This window comes from Musa acuminata, chromosome BXJ2-1, assembly GCF_036884655.1.
Source record: "Musa acuminata AAA Group cultivar baxijiao chromosome BXJ2-1, Cavendish_Baxijiao_AAA, whole genome shotgun sequence".
In the NCBI taxonomy this organism is placed as follows: Eukaryota; Viridiplantae; Streptophyta; class Magnoliopsida; order Zingiberales; family Musaceae; genus Musa; species Musa acuminata.
Genome location: NC_088338.1, coordinates 3263750 through 3283672, shown reverse-complemented (window position 1 = coordinate 3283672; position 19923 = coordinate 3263750). Strand labels below are relative to the sequence as shown.

The 19923-nt window shown below is 42.4% G+C and overlaps 4 protein-coding genes, 1 long non-coding RNA gene and 2 other non-coding genes across 15 annotated transcripts; 4 read left to right on the top strand and 3 right to left on the bottom strand.

The window, feature by feature from the left end:
* Positions 1-125: 125 nt before the first annotated feature.
* Positions 126-199, bottom strand: TRNAE-UUC (transfer RNA glutamic acid (anticodon UUC)). The gene has a single exon. It is a non-coding gene; the product is annotated as a tRNA-Glu (tRNA).
* A 677-nt stretch (positions 200-876) lies between these two features.
* LOC103985898 (uncharacterized) lies at positions 877-5567 on the top strand. Of its 7 annotated transcripts, XM_065092268.1 has the most exons (5): positions 877-1145; positions 1765-2006; positions 2882-5084; positions 5164-5267; positions 5369-5567. In XM_065092268.1, the coding sequence occupies exons 3-5, from the start codon at positions 4876-4878 to the stop codon at positions 5431-5433; spliced, it is 378 nt and encodes a 125-aa protein (XP_064948340.1). In that variant the 5' UTR covers positions 877-1145; positions 1765-2006; positions 2882-4875; the 3' UTR covers positions 5434-5567. The 7 variants fall into 7 exon arrangements, with proteins under 7 accessions (XP_064948340.1, XP_064948342.1, XP_064948339.1 ...); XM_065092270.1 differs by lacking the exon at positions 1765-2006 and having other exon boundaries at positions 877-1134; XM_065092267.1 differs by having other exon boundaries at positions 877-1134; positions 1815-5084.
* Positions 5568-5577: 10 nt separating this feature from the next.
* On the top strand, positions 5578-5649 carry TRNAQ-CUG (transfer RNA glutamine (anticodon CUG)). Its single transcript has one exon. It is a non-coding gene; the product is annotated as a tRNA-Gln (tRNA).
* Positions 5650-5824: 175 nt separating this feature from the next.
* Positions 5825-7878, bottom strand: LOC135598454 (uncharacterized). 2 transcript variants are annotated; one of them, XR_010481562.1, is made up of 4 exons: positions 7505-7878; positions 7155-7424; positions 6244-7033; positions 5825-6041 (listed from the first exon to the last, which is right to left on the bottom strand). It is a non-coding gene; the product is annotated as an uncharacterized LOC135598454 (long non-coding RNA). The 2 variants fall into 2 exon arrangements; XR_010481561.1 differs by having other exon boundaries at positions 6244-7424.
* Positions 7879-8034: 156 nt separating this feature from the next.
* LOC135583569 (uncharacterized) lies at positions 8035-11053 on the top strand. 2 transcript variants are annotated; one of them, XM_065092262.1, is made up of 2 exons: positions 8035-8215; positions 9462-11053. In XM_065092262.1, exon 2 carries the CDS (start codon positions 9566-9568, stop codon positions 10826-10828), a length of 1263 nt encoding a protein of 420 aa, XP_064948334.1. In that variant the 5' UTR covers positions 8035-8215; positions 9462-9565; the 3' UTR covers positions 10829-11053. The 2 variants fall into 2 exon arrangements, with proteins under 2 accessions (XP_064948334.1, XP_064948333.1); XM_065092261.1 differs by lacking the exon at positions 8035-8215 and adding an exon at positions 8841-9003.
* Positions 11054-14709: 3656 nt separating this feature from the next.
* Positions 14710-16382, top strand: LOC135598013 (probable xyloglucan endotransglucosylase/hydrolase protein 10). Its single transcript, XM_065091539.1, has 4 exons — positions 14710-14948; positions 15412-15512; positions 15587-15780; positions 15861-16382. Exons 1-4 carry the CDS (start codon positions 14756-14758, stop codon positions 16261-16263), a joined length of 891 nt encoding a protein of 296 aa, XP_064947611.1. The 5' UTR covers positions 14710-14755; the 3' UTR covers positions 16264-16382.
* A 714-nt stretch (positions 16383-17096) lies between these two features.
* On the bottom strand, positions 17097-18883 carry LOC135598012 (1-aminocyclopropane-1-carboxylate synthase 1-like). The gene is made up of 4 exons (XM_065091538.1): positions 18674-18883; positions 18443-18574; positions 18186-18346; positions 17097-18105 (listed from the first exon to the last, which is right to left on the bottom strand). The coding sequence occupies exons 1-4, from the start codon at positions 18824-18826 to the stop codon at positions 17178-17180; spliced, it is 1374 nt and encodes a 457-aa protein (XP_064947610.1). The 5' UTR covers positions 18827-18883; the 3' UTR covers positions 17097-17177.
* Between the last annotated feature and the right edge of the window lie 1040 nt (positions 18884-19923).

The window sequence follows — 19923 nt, the reverse complement described above, 5'->3', positions numbered from 1 at the left end:
ACCAACACGTTTCTTGCAATTAATTGGATTCGAACATATAATATATATGAGTAGCGAGATAATTAAATTAATAACGTTCAAAATAAATATATACAGTTATAATTTATCTATTGAATAAAAACATGTTCCATTGCCGGGATTTGAACCCGGGTCGCCTGGGTGAAAGCCAGGTATCCTAACCGGACTAGACGACAATGGAATGTGATTAGAGTTCATAGAACATCTTTTTTACACATTAGCGTCTTATTCGAAAGATATTTTACGATAAAATTAATTGAGCAAATGTTATAGAGATATAGTCAAACGAAGCACAATTATGTTATACTTCTTATGACAAAAAAAAGCTTGACGAGATTATATATCCCTCTTTCATGTGATGCATCTGTCAATTAAAGTTTCACTTTCATACAACCCGAATCAAAGCAATAAATAAATCGACTCAAACCCAACGAACGTTTCCCTGCTTTGATGATTTGGTTGAAATTAGATGGCAAGCATGCGTAATTTTATTCTTCCAAGTTAAAAAGGCGTTCAATCTCGGGTTTCGGCGAACTGACTTCAATGGAAGGCATAGGCACTGTTGAACGACTCTTTAGTGGGACCTACTTGAATCACCCGTCATCACACGGGTATGATTTCGGGTGAAATGTAAGCTGGTGCAGTTAGTTTTCGTTGTTGTTCCGTGTGGTCACGCAATGAAGTCGGTCCTGTCGTGAACGCAACGCAGCCGAGAACCGCCTTGCTGTCAGAGCCAATAATATGAGTACGCGTGGATGCATCTAGTCCGTTCCCATGGCACCACGTTCATCGAGCCGTTGGTCTCCTGCCCGCGGTCTCTATATATCCGAACCCCCGCCAGCGGCGTTCTTCCGTCTCAGGGTTTGTGGTTGGTGTCTGCCGACCCTTCAATCGGCGGAGCTCTGCCATGGCGAAACCACGTGGCTCAGGGTTTGATGTCGTTTTACGCCGTCGCTGCAGTCGGCGCTGTTCTTATCATGGTGAAGGTACCTGGCTTAGGGTTTGTTGTCGTTCTCCACCATCTCTGCAGGCCGCGCTGATCTCCCATGGCGAAGCTGCGTTCCGGTTTTACCTGTTTTCTTCTGGCAGATCTTCGAGTTCGTGGTGTTCCTGATGGTATCGATTAGGTCTTCCCTTGTTCTGTCTTGTATTTTGGTTCTTTTTATCAGATCCGCATACTATTTCTCTCATCCGATCTGCTTTTCCTTGAGATTCTCCTGGTTTCTCGTCGATTCGTTAGTGAATTTCTTTCCTCCTATATTGCTGTCACTTGGATGGGTATGCTGCAACAAAAGCATCGATCATCGATCTGAGGCGCGGATCCTCTATGTGAGGTTGATATTTCGTGTCATAACTCTTGTATGCAGGGAAGGGGATGATTTCTTTTCTGCTTGTTAAACAGTTCCATGGCTGAAAACGTATGATAGAGTTTCATCCACCAGACGATCACGTCGCCTAGATCTACGGATCCTAGCTATTTCTCGGTCAACTTTGGTTTGTTTTATATATATATATCTAACATGTGCCTTTTCATAGTTCATTCATCTTTTGGCTTGTTTCGTTATCATGAGATCCAACATGGTTTCTTTCAGTATTATCAGTTTCATCAGTTTATTTGCATCTTCTTGTTTCATTACAAATATTCACTGTCGGAAATTGTTTTCTTTCAATTTAATGATTGTTCTGATCCTTCGAACTATTTATTATGATTGTCTTTTTTTTTTCCTATTTGGGATCGTATTGCAGGTTACCTTAGATTCTTTCTCAGGCGCCTATGATCATGTTTCTTGGATCAGGAGTTCGGTAGATGACTGTTCGTGTTCCATGGATTTTGTTGATCGTACGTCTCTTTTTAAGTACAGAGGAACTCGAACCATGGGGCGGTTTATGATTGTCAGACTATGTTCTCCGATTGCAAATTCGTATTAAAGGTGTAAAATTATGATATTCCCTGTGGCTGGGAACAAGCGGGTATTGATTGAGGGAAGGTAATTTGGAACTGAACTTTGTTATATGGGCCTTTGCCATGTTGGGTGCGCTCGCATGGCAGGTCACCTATCCTTAATAAAATTTTATTTTTTTGGGTGTGCTTGTGGGGAGATCGCACGGGGTATTGTTATTTATCCCTGGGTTCTCCTCCACTTTGTGGTGTTGCGTCATTGGTTCCTTTTTGCCCCTGCATATTTGCATCCGCATAGCGTTATGTTGCCCCACTAAATATCTTAAGACTTCATTATTTGGGTTGGTACGAAATCATTTTCGGAGTGATGAGGTCTATTTTGTTTTTGGGTTTCCATAGATACTGTCATGCATTTAAAACAGTCATTGACACATTATGCAGCTCTTTCCAGAGAGATTGAGCATACTCAGTTACTTTAAAACAACTGCTTTAATGATTAGCACATTAAGTTATTCTATTATTTATTTAATTACAACATTCCTTCTCCTTTTGCGATTAGCTTCCAGCCAAATTTGTAGACACATGCAATGGTAATTTGATATGTCGAGACTACTTCAATGGTCAGTGTCACTAAGATCGTGCTGCATCTTATTTACACTTTCATACATTGTGACTGGACCATGTAAGGTTCCATATTGTTGCATCCTCATGTATTCGTTTCAGTATAAGATCGTCAACCCTGAATAGTCGATGAGGGTCAATCGCCAATTGCTGGTTGTTATGGTTTGAGAATTGAAATTTCGTTTTTCTGTTCTTGTTTTCGAAGTAGTTTCAATATCACTGGTACTTGAGATTTAGGTCATCTGGATTTTGAATGACCTGCAGCAGAGACAATAATCTTCGTTTTCAGAAGAACATGACCATACATCAATGTACTTTTGTATTGGGCCTCTTGTGTTGCAGGAGCTGGAGATTTCTTCCATTTACGGAGCATGTATGAGGAAAAAGAAGCTTATTTCAGATCCATGGAGCTTGACGTGTTCCAAGGAATTTGGTGACCAGCTGTTATTAATCATCGGAGGAACTAGCCGTATGGATACATTGGGCTATCAGAGGTTCCCTGTGTGCTTCTGGTGGTGATCTCATGGGACGTTTCTTGATTCCTTGCTCTTACTCTCCAGTTGCTCTTTCTCTTACGCCGTTATTTGCTTTGTGGTTAATCTAAATTTTTTAGGTGTTTTGGATTTTACTTCCATGGGAGTTATATACCACTGTGCACAGACGTAACTCTCAACATTGACTTATGTTACATTGAATAGGAATATGTGGATGATCTTGAATTGTTGCAAACATGATCTTCGTTTATCTTTCACTTTTTATAGCCAATTTGATGTGGTGAAAAAGGTCACCACCATGAACTCTTTTTAATCTTATCTGGGTTGAAATGTCTACTAATTGTTATATCCTTTGTTGAGGGTTAGGTATTGTTGTCATGAGATTGTTTTTCAGTTGCTTTATTGATAGTTAAGTTTTGGTGTCGTTTTTTTATGAAGCTGTTGTTTTATTTGGTCTTATTTTGATGTGTCTTCTGATTTGTATGTGCAATGTTGTTATAATGGCGAAATGGAGTCACAATTGTATGAACGTCCATTCTGCTAATTTGACTTTTTAAGCCGGACCAAGTCATTTGATGGCTTTCTCCGGAAGATACTGGAGATCGACTGGTGTTAACTGTTAATATAATTTAATTTGACTGGTATGAACTGATGGCTTTCACCAATTTAGTTTGAGACCAAAGTAGTTCTATTTTTGTCGTGAATTCTTTATGCATTAGTTCATGATGGTATCTGCTTGTTTTGAAGCAGTAGGAAGATACTTCTTATGAATGTAAATGTATGATTAGATTGTTTTCAAAGTAACCGACAGATATACTCTTTATTTAATGTGTTCTATAATTTTGATGATAAAAAAGTTGGTGTCTAAGTAGAATGAAATCAAGAATCGCTGTTTAGCTGCACTTAAATTCTTCTCTTCTTGCATTTGATTATGAGCAAGTTCGTCGGAAGTCATTTTGTGAATCGGAGGAAGGGGTGAAAGTGAAATTATTTTTCTCGGAATAGAAAAATAATTTCTATTCAACCGGTGGATAAAAATCCGTAGGTGAGGCTCGCAGCGGGTTGTCTTGTTGGGTCTTTAAGCTCAAAATGGCAAGAGCGCTCAATTCATTTGAAAGTGAATATCGGGTACTTTTGAATGCCTTGAGAGGTTGGTGGTTCGAGCCCACCGAGATCCTTTCATGTTTGTCAGCGGCCGTATGTTTTTTTAATCTTTGTATTGAGGTCTGAACAGAAAATTTTCTGATTAAAATGGTTTTCGACAATTAGTTCTTTTATTGCTTACATATTTTGAGGATTGTGTGATCTCTTCACGTCTTTTTTATGTGAACGTACTAAATTAAACTTGTGAAACAGAGTTTTATGGGAAAGGATTAAGCTTGGACCACCTGCAGCTCGTTAGTTCTTTCGAGACTATCCAGCTAAGCAGGAGCTTCAGCCATGGCGGGTCTATTGATACGAGAACGTCTCCTCTACGATCTTCTTTTAGAACGAGACGGGGGAAGTCCAGACGTTGAAGAAGTGGAGTTTAAAGTACAAACATACCGCGGAAGTCCATTATTGCTTTGATGTGTTATTACAAATCAATTATGATGCCCGGGTTCACGATACACATGGTCTTATGGTTGTAAACTGGACGAGAGCGCGACAAAGCCCAGGGAAGCGTGGAAGGCAAATCCCCACCAGGCGAGCCTCGTGTCCAACATGTGGCACGAGGTTTGTGAAAAAGTTCCACGTGTTCTCTCCTTTGAGGGTCCTTCCTCCACTCGGTTGATCCATTTAAAGACGGCAGCGAACAAAATTGGTGGGTTCTGAGAACGGGAAAGATCGAAGTGAAAGGACATGGGAGGGCAGGTTGACATCATGCTCCGTTTAGGCCACAGCGTAGCGGGAGTAATTCGCCTGAATCCCAGCCCAATCGCACTCCTGACCCCCGTGGGACGTAGAGGCGGCGCAGTCTGCTTCGTCTCTGGCGCGACACCTGAGAAGAAGGAGAGGAAGATGGACGAAGACGAAGAGCAGCATACTGATTCCGATAACACCTATCAAGGGTGATCGTATAAAACACGAGTCCCATAACTTTGGTTTCCTTTGTTATTGAGGTGTAAAGAGGGCCGTATTGTATGGCAGGGATGCGATGAGTCACTCCTTTGGGGAAGCGTACGCGACGCGCTCAGACTGGGAAGGTTTTGGAGGCATCTACGGCCGAAATCCTTCGGATATAACTCATCCCGGTATGTTTGTTTTTTCCCTGAACTAAATCATAGATTTCTCATCCTCAAAAAAGAAAGTGTCACTTGATTCTCTTTTTTCTGTCTTAAAAAAATAAAAAAAGAATACGACAAGGCGCAGGGGAGCGGGGTGAAGGAAAAGGAGAAGGCTCCCAACCAAGCCACATGATGAGTCCTAGGCTTTTGTTACTTGTTTCCCGTTGTCTACGTATTTCCCTGGTAACTCGGATGCTACTTCTCTCTAGTAAAACGCCTGTTATGACAGTTATCTTCAAGAAATAAATAATTTTAACAACTCTTTAAGTAGTATCTTGGTCCCATGGTCTAGTGGTCAGGACATTGGACTCTGAATCCAGTAACCCGAGTTCAAATCTCGGTGGGACCTTATAAATTTATGTTTTCACGCCAAAGAATTTTGTTCATGTAGGAGAGGCCCACATAAATCACATGTTTTATTTGTCACAAGAAAAAAAAAAAAATCCTTTTTTGTGCCCGTTGCTGCCGAATTGTTCTATAGAAATGCTAAATGCGATTTTATCTCAACATATGCTCGGGGTATATATAGGCAGCATACTACGAATTGCCATGGCAAGATATTGAGTACAAGTTTACAGGCATAGCAGACAAACTCGTTTTTGGCATGCGACTTCAACATCGGATCACTTAGTTTGCTGCGTGCGGCAGTCTCTCATCTTCGAGGAATGAATACGGATCGATATATGGAGGCGGTGAAGCTGCCAACTTGCTTGCATCATGCACAAAACTCGGGCCAAAACACTGAAAAGCATGCCAATAAAACGCACAAGTTAGAAGACACTTATCAAAAGCTCATTCACTCGGAATCTTGGTTGCAGGTAAAGCAATGTGGCAAATGTTGTTTATGATGCCACAAAAGAGAAAAAAGAGACACAATTTCCATTTTACTTGGCCTTCTTCTAAGTCATAAACCAGTGGAGAGCAGGGGAAAGTTGAAGCTTACTGTATGCAGAGCTGCGAAAACACCAGCAGTAACCAGGATCAAAGGCCAAAACCCCAGAAAGAATGTTCCACCAATTGTGAGGAGCAGTTTTGCCCGTGGAAGTAAACCCTTTATAAGAGAGAGAGAGAGAGAGAGAGAGAGAGAGAGAGAGAGATAACGATAAGATAGGAAAGACATGGATTAGCAGAGCATGAATGCTTGTATGTTGTCATCATAACAGCAGTCTTTGATAACTTGATGTCAAGATTGTCCACATGCCTGAGGATTCTGCATGTTAGATTACCTCCTTAGATCTCAAGTGTTCCATCAGTCATTCAACCATAACTAGAGTAACTAGAGCGAGCGTTCCTGCTAGTATATATAAATACTTCACCTCGATGCATCTTTTGATACAAAAACTTATTGTAGATGTTTAATTATACAGTTAGCTGCCTTTCACTGATTCACCCTTCTCCTGATGTTGAAGAGTTGAATCCATAAGTAAAGGATTCTCAATGATCAAGAGAGGAGTAAGTGGCTTAGCAACTCAAGAACATAGTAATCTTTCTTGTTCAATGATTTTAGTGATCATGGCATCAGATGGACTTGCAGGAACACTCTTTAATGTGCAGTAGTCTTTTTTCTTCAAATACAAGTGATGAATCCATGATTGCACATCTTGCTAATTCTGTAGAGCAACTCGGCCAAGGATTTTGCTCAATTTAAGGATAACGCTTATTTATAGGCTTCTTCTCTACATGTCCCTCGGGATTCCAACACTGCACCCTCGGTAATCTGTGATCGATCCTCACTGAATCCAAAAGAGTGATCAAAGTGAAAGCTGGTGATTGCAAGAGAATGATCAAATAGCAACAGTTTGATGACAATGCAATTTGAATTTGCAGAGCAGAGGAAGAGGTGACGACGGATACCGATCTCGAATCCCTCGCTGTTCACCGACATGAACCGCTCCCTCGGCCTCGTCATCCCCTTCTCGAGCTCCACCGAGGCCACCCCGTTCCTGCTCCCCCGCTCCCTGCGGCCACCGCCGCCGTTGCCGCTATCTTCCTTGGCTTCCATCTCCCTCTGGCCCCTTCCAAGCGCCCCCCTTTCGCTGTCCTCCAATAGGGACGTCGGGGTCATCCCCCGCCGCCTCAGCTCCTTCATGAACAGCGACTACGGCGGCTCCTCCCACCCTGAACCTAACCCGCACGAGAACCACACGAAGAATCAAGAAACGAGAAAACCATAACGAATCGAGTTCAAGAAGGCGGGCATCTACCGTCGGGTTCGCCGCCATTGTCCTCCGGGAGGCGGCAGCGGATGCGGACGGGGCCAAGCAGACCCGAGGGCCGCCGCAGGGCGGGCGGCGAGAGGCGGAGCGCCGGCGAGAAGCCGGATCTCGCGAGTTGGAAAGTGGCCATACTCGCTAGTTTAGGGCACACAAAAAGGGAAGTTTGGGGCACGGGGATTTGAGATAGGAGAGGGACAAGAGAGGAGGGAGGAGGCGAGGAGAGGACACCGCCGGTGGTGACGGTGACCGCGAACACAGCAATAATAATCGTACTCCTCAAGCGATGTACAGCGCGTGCAAACTAAACGATCGACCGTCCATGGAGGGCATAAAGCTGCCATGGACGGCGGGTATAGGAAGATCGGGTACCGGAGTTTAGTCCTGTAATTGAGGCTCGCGCTGCGGCTACGCGTCGGAAGTAGGCGGCGGGACCCACGTGGGACCCGCGTCTCTCCTATTCCATAGCTCTCAAAACGCCATCTCACACGTGGTTGTTGTCGTGTGAGGAGATGGATCACCGAGTCGCGAATGGAAGGCGTGATGGCTCGAGTGTTCGACCGTAAGGTGCTCGATGTAACTCCGCACTGAGCGATGGGCGTTGGGACGGGATGATCCAACCGCACAAGCGACGGCCAACAACTATCGATATCGATGGGGAAGAAATTGATGTATTATCCTTCCTACTTCTCTGGTGACTCGGTAAATTTTTCTCAACTGGTTTTGGTTTATTTCCCGTTGTTCCACCTCCCATCTCTAATCTGTCTCCGCCAAAGCTTGAACGCCCGTCACCCAAACGAGAGGTAGCCTGTCGCATCCCTCTCATTACTCACAGGGTTGTCCTTTTGCTTTCTGTCCCTCCTCTTTGATGTTAATTTGGCATCCTCTGGAGGTACTATTTTCCTAAAGAAAATTATGTTAGAAAGATAACCTAAGGATACAATCCATTTTATTTAGAATCATCATATAATCCTATTAAAAAATTGGTTTTTGTTTTATAGATGAATATTCATTTAAAAATCACACAGTCAATAGTTGGTGGCGGCTATTTGTTTAACCTAATATCTTTTTAAAATGAAAATAAATTATGATTATCTCTGCTTAAATGATGCTATTAAAAGGTTGTCTACCTTATGAGCTGGCAACCAGAGTGCAGGGTATCCGTATCTCAATCATATTTCTTGCTAGCTAGCACTAGAATGAGATGTAGATTGTTTTATCTGAATTAGATTTCCTTTTCCAACACCCCACACTCCACCCCACCAAAAAAAAAAAAAAAGAGAATTCCTTTTCTATCTTCCTTCTTCAGATCATATCTGTAGTAATGTGGGTAATAGGACAGGCTTCCTGCACAGTTTCTTGTTTGAATGTAGCTTCCCCAATTATGGACTTGATAAGTTCTCATTAAATCCCTCCTGTCCTCTTTCTTCCTGCTCTTCTCACTGTTCCTTCAACATTAGCAAAAAGGGAGGAGATCACTGCTTCCTCAGGTATGTTTCCAGTTTTGCTCTCTGCGTAGGTTTCAAAATTTTGTTGATAAGTTGATGCTCAGCCCTTAGATTTTATTTTATTTTGGAATGTGAATGGTGTAGAAACAGGTTCTTCTACTTGCAGCCCATTGTCTTGTACTAATAATCTTGCCAACTTCTTGGCTATGAAAACTTCACAGTCCCTGCCTGAAAGCATATCTTCTTTCTTTTTTGAGGCAGGAATATGTCTAGGTTAATATTGATTATTCCTTCCTTCTCCAACCATGTTGAGATGATATTAGCAATATCATCAGTTGTTTTCTTTCTTCTTCTTTTTTTTTTTTCCAAAAGCAAGGGTCAAATCCTAACAAGAGCATCTGCTTTCTCATCCTTTAATCATTCAACCTCCCTTTTCATTATTATAGATGTGGTGTTATTGATCTTGAGATTCTTTGAAATGTCTTCTTCTTTATGGACAGGCATCGAAGCTACTAGTTCTTTTGCAAAAGAAGTTTAAGGCTACATTGGATTGACAATTGTTAATCCCTGAGGAAGATACTAGCTTTTTTATACGAGGATCACCATGTTGAGGCAGGTAACAAGTAGGAACCAGAGATCCAAAGGGTTCACCATGAAAAATGCTCTTCAAGTGTGCCTGCTGGTCGTTGTTTGTGCCTGGATTCTCTACCAGATCAAGCATTCTCATGATAAGAAGAAGGGATACGATGAGAGGGGCTCGAAGGTCTCATACATGAGACACCCAGAGAGCAATGCTAATTTTCACAGGAAGGAGCTGCCTTTCACGGGCAGTTCTGATGCTGTAACTCAGACCAAGATCGAGGGTGGTACAAAAGATGGAGATGAAGACATAACTCAAGAATTGAAGCACAAACAAGTTGGAAATGGAGATGAAACAAATGGTCGAATCGAAGAGCCAAGGGTTGTTGATAACCAAACGTATGAAGATGCATCTCATAAGGCTCGAGAAAAGAGTTTCACAGGGGATGATGCGTCCAGTGAGGTAGTCCCCACTACCCCTGAAGTAGAAAACCAAGTGGCTTCTCATGCGGCAGAAAAAGGAAGTCTCAAAGATGATGTTGTCTCCAGCTCTGTAGATCATGTTACCGAATCTGAAGATGTTGGTATCAGAAATTTGGATGAGAATCTTATGGAGAGTGTAAAGAAAAAGGATGAAGAGGCTAAAAATGAGGCTAGTGAATCACTTGAACGAGATTTAGAAGGCTCTGATTCAGGTGCTTCAGAACAGCTGGATTTTTCTGAAGCAAACAATCCAGATGCTAGTCTAAATGTAAATCAGACTTGGCCTTTAGAATCAGAGGTCAGAATTCCTACACCTGAGAACAGGTTTCAAGAAAATACGACGAGAGATGAGGAACCCAGTACTCACATCGGGCAGCACCCTGTTCTAACAACTGCAAGTGCCATCGATGATCAAGCAGAACTGAGACCGAGTTCGAATAATCAGATGAATTTAACAACCACAAAATCTGCATCAGTATCACACAACAAAAGTGATCTTACTCAGGCTGACCCGAAAGAGGTGAATGGAGCTACCAACTGGTTGCATTCAGTTCAAGGCCAAAATGCTACAACTGAGACAGGAAACATATGGGAAAAATCCAGCTTTGAGTATGGGCAGACAAACGAATCCGAGAAATCCAAGACTACCAACGGACCAGAGGAACAAGAAAGGAGCTCTAAAACATTCTCAACTCCAGATGGCATGGCAAAAACAGTTTCAGTAGAATCAGCTGACACATTGCTTGGTATGATCATGCAGGAACAAGAGAAGGCAAAGAGTGGAAATCAGGATGCAGCAGCGTAAATAATATGGTTTAGGTTGGTGCAAATTTTGCCAGTATGTAAATGCTAATTGGTAATGCTTGGGAATGATCACAGTTTGGTTTGCATAAGTCATGTTTAGTGACACTTGCCAACATTCTTAGCAGCACAACAATGATTTGTGTGGGCTACATCTTTTACTTCCTTCATTTTTAATGTATGTATGATCTGATTATTGAGGTGAATGAATATCTCCCGTGGTTAAATACTGTCATGGCATGCCTATGAGTTTTTGAATTGATTAGGGTAAACCTATGCAGATTTATCAAGCTAGAGGTAATCATCTAATGCATGCCTATGGGTCTTTGAATTGATTAGGGTAAACCTATGCGGATTTACATGTCAAACAGTTGAGGACAGAGATCGAATTGGAATTAGAAACAACACAAATCTATGTAGATTTAAGTGTCTAAACAGCCCCTTATTGCTGCCTTTCCAGATCATCCAAAGAACGATGGCAATAACAGCTCTCCAAGCAGTAGAAACAAGAGGAGACTTACGATCTCTTTCCTTGGGCAGTCTCCCGGTTAGAAAAAGAATTAAATTAAACTTTATATCCAACGTAGACTCTATAAGAGATTCGAGAGTTTATAGTTGGCACCGGTGACATCGGATGATATCTCCATGTTATAATTAATAAATTATTAGCTATGTAAAATATTTCTTGATATATTGTTATGAACTTAGTTTTACCTAAGTCATACGATATTTTTACATGTCTATTTACAAAGGGTCAATCTCTCCAAAATATTTTATGGTCCCTTAAGGATCTACAAAAAGAAGATTGATTTAAGAAAGTATTTGACTCAGGATCTCACAAGCAATCATTTCAGCAGACACTCGATAGATAATATAAATTATAAATATAGACTTTGTAAACTCTGAACAGTTGTACTACAAAGAATCCAAGATGGTCTACTATGGTCAAAACTCTCCGCAAGTGCTCATATAATACTATCGAGGAACAATGTAGTGAACTAATCCTAAACACTACCTAAAGGCTCATCTAACCATATACCACCTGAGTAGCTCCTGGGTGTTGTGTTGATTGACACTCCATACCGCTCTATGAAGTTAGAAAACCTCTAAAATGATTGCTTGGATGACTTATTTTTTTGGGCAATTTGGCCTCTATACAACGATTGCACATAACTTGTATTTATAAGCTTGAAATAGCTACAAAAGCCAACTAAAATGGGGTTACCAAGCCTATGATAAGCCCTCTACATATTGTGCAAAGCATAAATAAAATTGAAAGACACAGATATACACGAGCATTACATCGAATATCTTGTTTACAGCTTTGTATGTGACATTCTCTCTTATTTATTCCTTCGACCTTTTGTCAAAGCCTTTGTGGACACTGCATCTTCTCATCGTTACTGAATCTTTAATCTTCTACTCTAATTGCAATGCACCTCTTGGCTCCTAATTGCTCTCAATTGCTGTTGTTGAGTAGTCGAACTTAAATCCACTATGCTACTTCAACTCGAATGACTCTTACTCTAATGTGGGGTTGATTGAGTTATGCTAATTTTTGTTGGTTCTTGTGATTCCTTTAAATGAAGGAAAAGGCCTTTTTTGTTGTGTCTCAGTCCCTCAAATGTCTCATGTTGCTTAAACTAGGTAGATGCATATTGAAGCTTTAATGAATATTGTCTCGTTGACTTTGAAGTTTTTGAGGTCTTTTCTCTATAAAATTTACTCATTGATTCCTCTTCTACTTAGTTGTCACCTCCAAGTAGGTTCATATCATTTTCATTTTTTATTAATATTCTGTTGAGAAATAAAGTAGATAATCACTCTCGGTAACTTTCAACTGGTTTTTATTCACACTTCCAAAGTACCTAAAGTGTTTGCACTCCTTGCATTGAGTTAACTACTATGATTCATCTTCTTATTATTATTTAACTTTCCTAGCAATACAACCCCTATCGTGACTACTATGACTCTTCGCCAATACAGCCCCTATTGTGCCCCTCAAGGTCTAGTGACATATTGAACTTTCCTAGCAATATACTAAACTTGCTATACACTTCAGTCTCCTATGAACATATCCTTCTCATGCCGAATAGAAAGTTTCAATGCTCTATAACATCAAATTTTGGTCACCTTGGGATGGTCACAGAGTCCACAAATAATCCCTTGCATAAGTATAAAATTATTTGAGTTAGTAATTCCCTTTACCTCTGTGAGCTTTGCATAACTCTTTTAGTCATCAAGCAACCCATCCCTTCTTATACGATCTCATCCTTTGCGAAGCACACCGTTTGTCTTGAGCATCGTCAAATTTGATTACCATTGTCAAGCCATAGCTCAAACTCATCAATCTCAACATTTGTGTGCTATACGTTCTTCCTAACTTGCTTGTCCTCGTGGTTTTTCTTACGTAAAGGTTTACCATTTATCTAAATACTAATCTTGGATGCTTGCTTTTTTGAGTGACTCTGTTCCCTATATTTCTATGTCAATTTCTCCCTTATACTCACGCGTGCTTGCTGCCTTCAATGTAATCATGCTAGGTACCATACGTTTGCATGCCAAATATTTTTAACTGTCTTACCTTGCTCTAATACTATACTTAGTTGATTTTACTTAAATTGTGCGATACTCTTGTATATCTGTCTACAAAGGGTCAAGTTCCCTAAAAACTCTTATGGTCCCTTAAAGACCTACAAAATAGAATGCGAATTAGAATAAGCGTTTAACTCGAGATATCACAATTAGTCATTTTAATTAACACTTAATAGATAATGTAAATTACAAACATAAATTTCGCAAGCTCTGAATGGTCATACGACGAAAGGCCCAAGGTGGTCTATCATAACTAAAAATTCTCACAAGTGCCCACATTATAATGTAGAACAAGACAGTAAATCAGCCCTAAACACTATCCTAAATCCCTATCCGATCATTTGCCACAAGGGTAGCTTCTAGGTGTTGGGTTGGTTGACACTCTACAACATTTTACAAAGCTAAAAAACTCTCAAAATGATTACTTAGATGGTCTATTTTAAAATAGTTTTACTTTTATGTGATGACTATACATAACTTATAATAACTATAAAAGCTAACTAAAATGAGACTATCAAGCCTACTATAAGCTCTCTACATGATATGTAAAATATGAACAAAACAAAAAAAATATGAACATACACAAGTATTATTTCCAACATCCTATTTTTAACTTTGTCAATAACAATACGACGTCAATCGTGAGAAGATAGGTGCCGATCAACAGTTAGGACCCTTGGATATCAATTCAAAATAATGATCTAAAAATGTTTCAAAAACATCATACAAAAAATATTTCACCTATATCGTCGAATATTTCTTAGTTAACTCACTATAAAAAGGGGAATCTAATCGAACTAATCTACACCACCTACATAATCACTATCACTAACAAATAGCATAAAAATGCTGGAAATACCATAAAGCGTAAGATCTTGATATCACTTTACATGGAATACCATAAAGCGCAAGATCTTGATATCAGTTTCATGGCTGGCCAAACAAGCGATGGAAGAAAAGAATCTATAGTTGAAGTAGCACAAAAGTTCCGAGTTGTCCTCTCAAACAGGTCGAGAAAGAGAAATGTTTGTCCTTCAATCGTTTTCTTTAATCTTTATCTATTCACAAGATTTATTAATCAATATTAATGCACCTTAAAAAGACTGATCGAGTAGTATTAGAGAATGCTCATAGGCTTTCAGATGCCTACTGTTTGTGGGGAGACGTCCTCTTTGCTTTTCTCTCAAGCCATTCTTACTTCACATCGAAACCACTCTCTCTCTCTCTGTCTCTCTCTCTCTCTCGCTCGCTCTCTCTCATATTCTACGAACTATATATCGATCGAGCTCCTCTTCTTTCTCTCACAGCCTGCAATCCACAAGAAGCCTACGCCACCATGGTTTATTGCGTCTGCAACAAAGCCACTCTATTAATCAGCCTTTTATCCATCTCCATTGTCAGGTTTGGACTTGCCTCCGTCGTCTCCACCGGGGACTTCAACACAGATTTCCACATCACCTGGTCTCCCAGCCATGTCAACACCTCGGCCGATGGCCATTCAAGGACCCTCATGCTGGACCAGGAATCGGGTACGCAGCCATCACCTTCTTCAAACTACCTTAGAAATCCTAAATTATTAGATTAAACTATCATATAAAAATACAATTAGCAAGGATTAAAATCTAAAATATCATAGATCGAAAATAAAATATATATTATCGGGTCACTTATATCCGACATCGTAAGATCAACCCTTCTCCCCCACTTCCTACATCGTAGGAATTATTCAAAGGTATTACCGATCGAACATAAGAAATCAACTGTCTTGTCGTTATATAGGAGAAAGTACGAAACATTCTGATTAGTCTCACATCGAATATGAATAAGATTAAGATTAACTTATAAGGATCTAATGAGTATATTACTATCAATTTCAGTTTAAATATTTTGATCAATGATTTTAGATCAAATAAAATTGATAGACCAATTAGTCCATGCGAGTCGAACGGAGGGTCCATATTCTAACATAAATTTGCTTGGAGTTTGTCGCAGGATCATCCTTTGCATCCAACAACATGTTCTTGTTCGGCGAGATCGACATGAGGATCAAGCTGATACCTGGGTACTCGGCTGGCACAGTGCTCGCCTACTACGTCCGTTATCCCTCCCTGTTGTGTCTTTCTGCGTGCATGATGAACTGGTCTGTGACTGTTTGCCGGCCTTGCAGCTCACTTCTGATCGACCTAACAGGGACGAGATCGACTTCGAGTTCCTCGGAAACGTGACCGGGCAACCTTACATTCTGCAGACAAATATCTACGCCGACGGGTCGGGTAACCGGGAGGAGAGGATCTATCTGTGGTTCGATCCCACCAAAGACTTCCACACCTACTCCATCTTCTGGAACCTGTACCAGATCGTGTAAGCCAAAGCATAGCGACATGCATGCATGGCAGTGGTAGCTGATGATTAAGCTTGAGGTGGTGTTGGCTTTCGTGCAGGCTGATGGTGGACTGGGTGCCAGTTAGGGTTTACAGGAACCACGCAGACGAGGGTGTGGCCTTCCCAAGATGGCAGCCGATGACTCTCAAGGCGAGCCTGTGGAACGGCGACAGCTGGGCGACACGGGGAGGGGAGGACAAGGTGGATTGGTCCAAGGGGCCCTTCGTGGCCACGCTGGGGGACTACAAGATCGACGCCTGCGTTTGGAAGGGCAACCCCAGGTTTTGCAGGGCAGGGAGCAACAGCAACTGGTGGAACAAGCCAAGGCTGCGGAGCCTCACAGGGCGGCAGAGGAGGCTGCTGAAATGGGCGAGGAAGTACCACCTCATCTATGACTACTGCCAAGACCCCAAGAGATTCCATGGTCAGCTGCCAACAGAGTGCTCACTACCCAAGTACTGAGATGGAGCTAATTAATAGGCTCATCCAAGATAATATTTGATGATAGCAGACCTGTCCGATCCATATATGTTTATTCCAGTTTTCTTTCATTTTGGATGTAAGACTAAATCGAAATATTACATATAAGTTTATATTAATTTAAATATATTTTTTATTTTATCTTTTCCTGAAACCACATCTAATTATTTACTGTAAGAAATAGTTTTTTCCTCATCACATTACAGACAAAATGAGTTTGGAAAAGCAGAGATAAGAACTGAGGTAAACATGATTCTACCAGATGACCTCATCTCATCAATGCCTCCTTTTCTTCCCCATCCTTTTCATGGACAAAGAAGTTGATATTGTCCGGACTAACTTGCACAGCAATTTTTTATAGCATTAAGATTAATTAATGGTTGTCATATTCAACATAGGTTCAAGTTAGCTCTTTGTTTACTCACAATGTCAACATCTGGTTAAGTTTACATCCCATTCAAGTCCACTTTGTCATGCTGATTTTGGATTATAGCCTTATGATTTGATGTATAAGATATCATTCATGATGATGTATAAGTGACCTAAATTGATTTAAATGATCTAATGGATCTTTTCATGAGGAATATTTATTTCAAGAAAACAGGTGGACATAAATCATGATCCATTCTATGTTTTCTGTACTTATTTCTTTCCATTGAGTATTACATCGAATCGTATCCAATGAATAGTAGTAGTACGATACATTATTGCGAACTAAAAAACAAAGGAATAGTAGCAATGAATGAAACATCGGTCACCTTAAAACCCAAGCAGATCGAGGGCTTCAAGGAAAAAAGAATCAAGAAAAACAAAATAATGTAGTATGATCGATGAACGAATTTAAAGAATCGTAGTAGGAGTAATCATGCATGCAGTCATTGGCAGCTTAGCAGGCGTTATCGCTCGGACTTGCGATCGGCAGACGATGAGGCTGAGCCGAGCACCCATTTGGCCAAGAATTGCCGTCTTGGGCGGCGCCGATGGCAGGAATCCACGAAGCTCTCGAGCCGCCTCATGGCGAGCTCCAGGGTGTCCTCGGACATGTTGGCGAAGCAGACGCGAAACCACCCTGGTTCGTCGCAGTGGCAGGAAGAACCCGGCGAGATGTTGAGTCCTACTCGATACACGATCTTCTTCCACAGCTCCATCTCCCCTTCGAAGGTGTTCGACCTCAGCAGGTGCCTCATGTCCACCCAGCAGAACAACCCTGCGTTGCCCTCCAAGCAACCGATCCCGATTCGCCGGAGCCCTTCCACGAGCATGTCGTGGCGTTCTTTGAGCCGCTTCTGGCTCTCGCGGACGTACTTCTCGGTGAATTCCTTGTCCGATAGCAGCGCCGCCAGGAGGTACTGCGTCTGCGAAGAGATCAGCCCGAAGCTCGACATCTTGGTGGCGGCGGACACGACGGCCTCGTTGTCCGAATAGATTGCGCCGACGCGGAAGCCAGGGAGGCCGAGATCCTTGGAGAGACTGCACACGATGTGAATGCGATGGGAGACGTCGTCCCTGCCCTTGGTGGCCTCGGCGATGCTGACGAACCCCGGCGAGCCGAAGGTGGTGCCGGAGTAGATCTCGTCGCTGATGAGGTGGATGTCATTGGCGACGGCGAAGTCGACGAGGGTGTCCAGTTCTTGTCGGGTCAGCGTCGTCCCCAGTGGGTTGGACGGGTTGGTCACCAGCACTCCTTTCACTCTCAGTCTACGCTTCTGCGCACGTCGGAGTGCCTCCTCCAGTGCCGCTCGGGTGATTCGGAAGCCATTCGAGCTCGAGCAGTGGATGGGAACGATCTCCACGCCGGTTCGCCATTTGAGGTCCCTGTCGAACCTGTCACACGCGCATCCAAAGGAGTGTCACCACGGCGACCCAACAACATAACTCAGGTATCGACGAGGTCAGTGCAGTACCCTGGATAGTACGGAGTTGGGAGAAGGAACGCTTCTCCAGGGTCGGCAAGACAGAACATGAGAGTCTCGTTGGCAGAAGTGGCACCAGCCGTGAGGACGAGCTTGCTGGGCTCGAAACTTACTTTGTTTCCTCTGACTTCTCCCATATATCTAGCCAATGCCTGCAAATGTATGTGTTGCAGAGGTCAGTAGAGACATCAAGAATGGATGCGAATCTTCCCCTGGATCGATTAGCTGAGGCTATAATATGGGCTTACATTCTTGAAAGCTGGCAAGCCATGATAGTCCTGGAACAGAGCAAGCTGCCGGAACACCAAACCACCATCTTTCTTGAATCCGGTGAGGTCAGGGTGGTCTTCAAGCCATGACTCGATGAGATCGAATGAGAGCTGCAGGCATGCACGATGAACAAGACGGTAAGGGATCAATCAAACACTAGGGTTTCAGGAATGACGAATGAGGAGAAGCTATGAGAGGGGAGAACCAACCTGGTTTTCTGCAAGACCCATCTGAATGATCCCTCCTGTGTTGGCGATTGGATCGTAGGGGTTCTTCTCGAACTCCTGCCACCCCAAGAAGTAGGACGAGTCCTGCCCGTGGCTGTTGCATGCAGCCTTTCTCGACAGCAGCTTCTGCTCCATCGTGGTATGCCAAGAAGAGATCAAGAGAAGTTATACCTACAGAACACAAGAGAGAGATTGCAAAGAAGGGAGAGAGCTGCGATGATGATCCGAATCTGGAAGAGTAGCAGCTATTTATAGCGAAATCTTTGCATAAACTTAATGCCACATCGTTTGCGACATGCGGAGAATTGCGGAATCAGTGTGGATAATATAAAGCTGCCGACAGAATCTATTGGGACCCTGGCGTCGGAAGAAAGACCAACACCCAGCACAGAGAAGGATGAACACTTGACTCACCCACTCCCTTTCAAGCCCGGAGGATACAGCGAAGTCAGTCACCAAGGACACACAATCGAAGCCAACCGTGTGCATGAGGTCGATCATACATATATTAATCTATGCAGCGATCGATCTCTCTGTGGTTTTGTCCTGCACAGATGATGTGAAGCACATGAGACCCACCCGAGTTAGCACCCATCTCTGCTCGCGCCGACACATGGGCCGGCCGTGTTCGTCCGGTGCTCCATGGCGTGGTCAAGCAGAGAGGTTGAGGAGACTGGTGTTGTCGGAGGTGGGTGCGGATAGCCTGGATAACCAATACAATAATCATGGTGATGAAGTCCGGAAGCTGATGGGTCTGACTCTTCTAAGCATCACCCATCAGAGTGCTCTTCCCGGGCAACTTCCTGTGGCCTTTGGTTCCTCGACTAGCTCCAGGTGAGTCCAAGTGACCAGCCTTGAGCAGTAGCCATTGGCTCCCCCACACGGCATCCTATTGGTCTGCGGTCCTTTTCTGCATTAACTCAGAGCCAGAAAGGCTAATGCTCATGGTTTTAGTTTCTTTCTTTCTCTCCTCTATATTGTTTACAAGGCAGTTGACATTAATTATTATATGTCAAGCAAGTATTAGCTCTGTCTGCCTGGCGACATGATGCAGAGATATCAGTAATATATTGTTGGCAAGGTACCAAGATGACATATGGATATAGACCTCATCAAGGTCTAGAATCAAGTCGGTGCACATGACAAGTGAAGCCTTAGTTCGATGGTGAACTCATACTATGATGAGTCTGTAACTCATACTATGGTGTACATGAGATCTAATCCAATAGCAT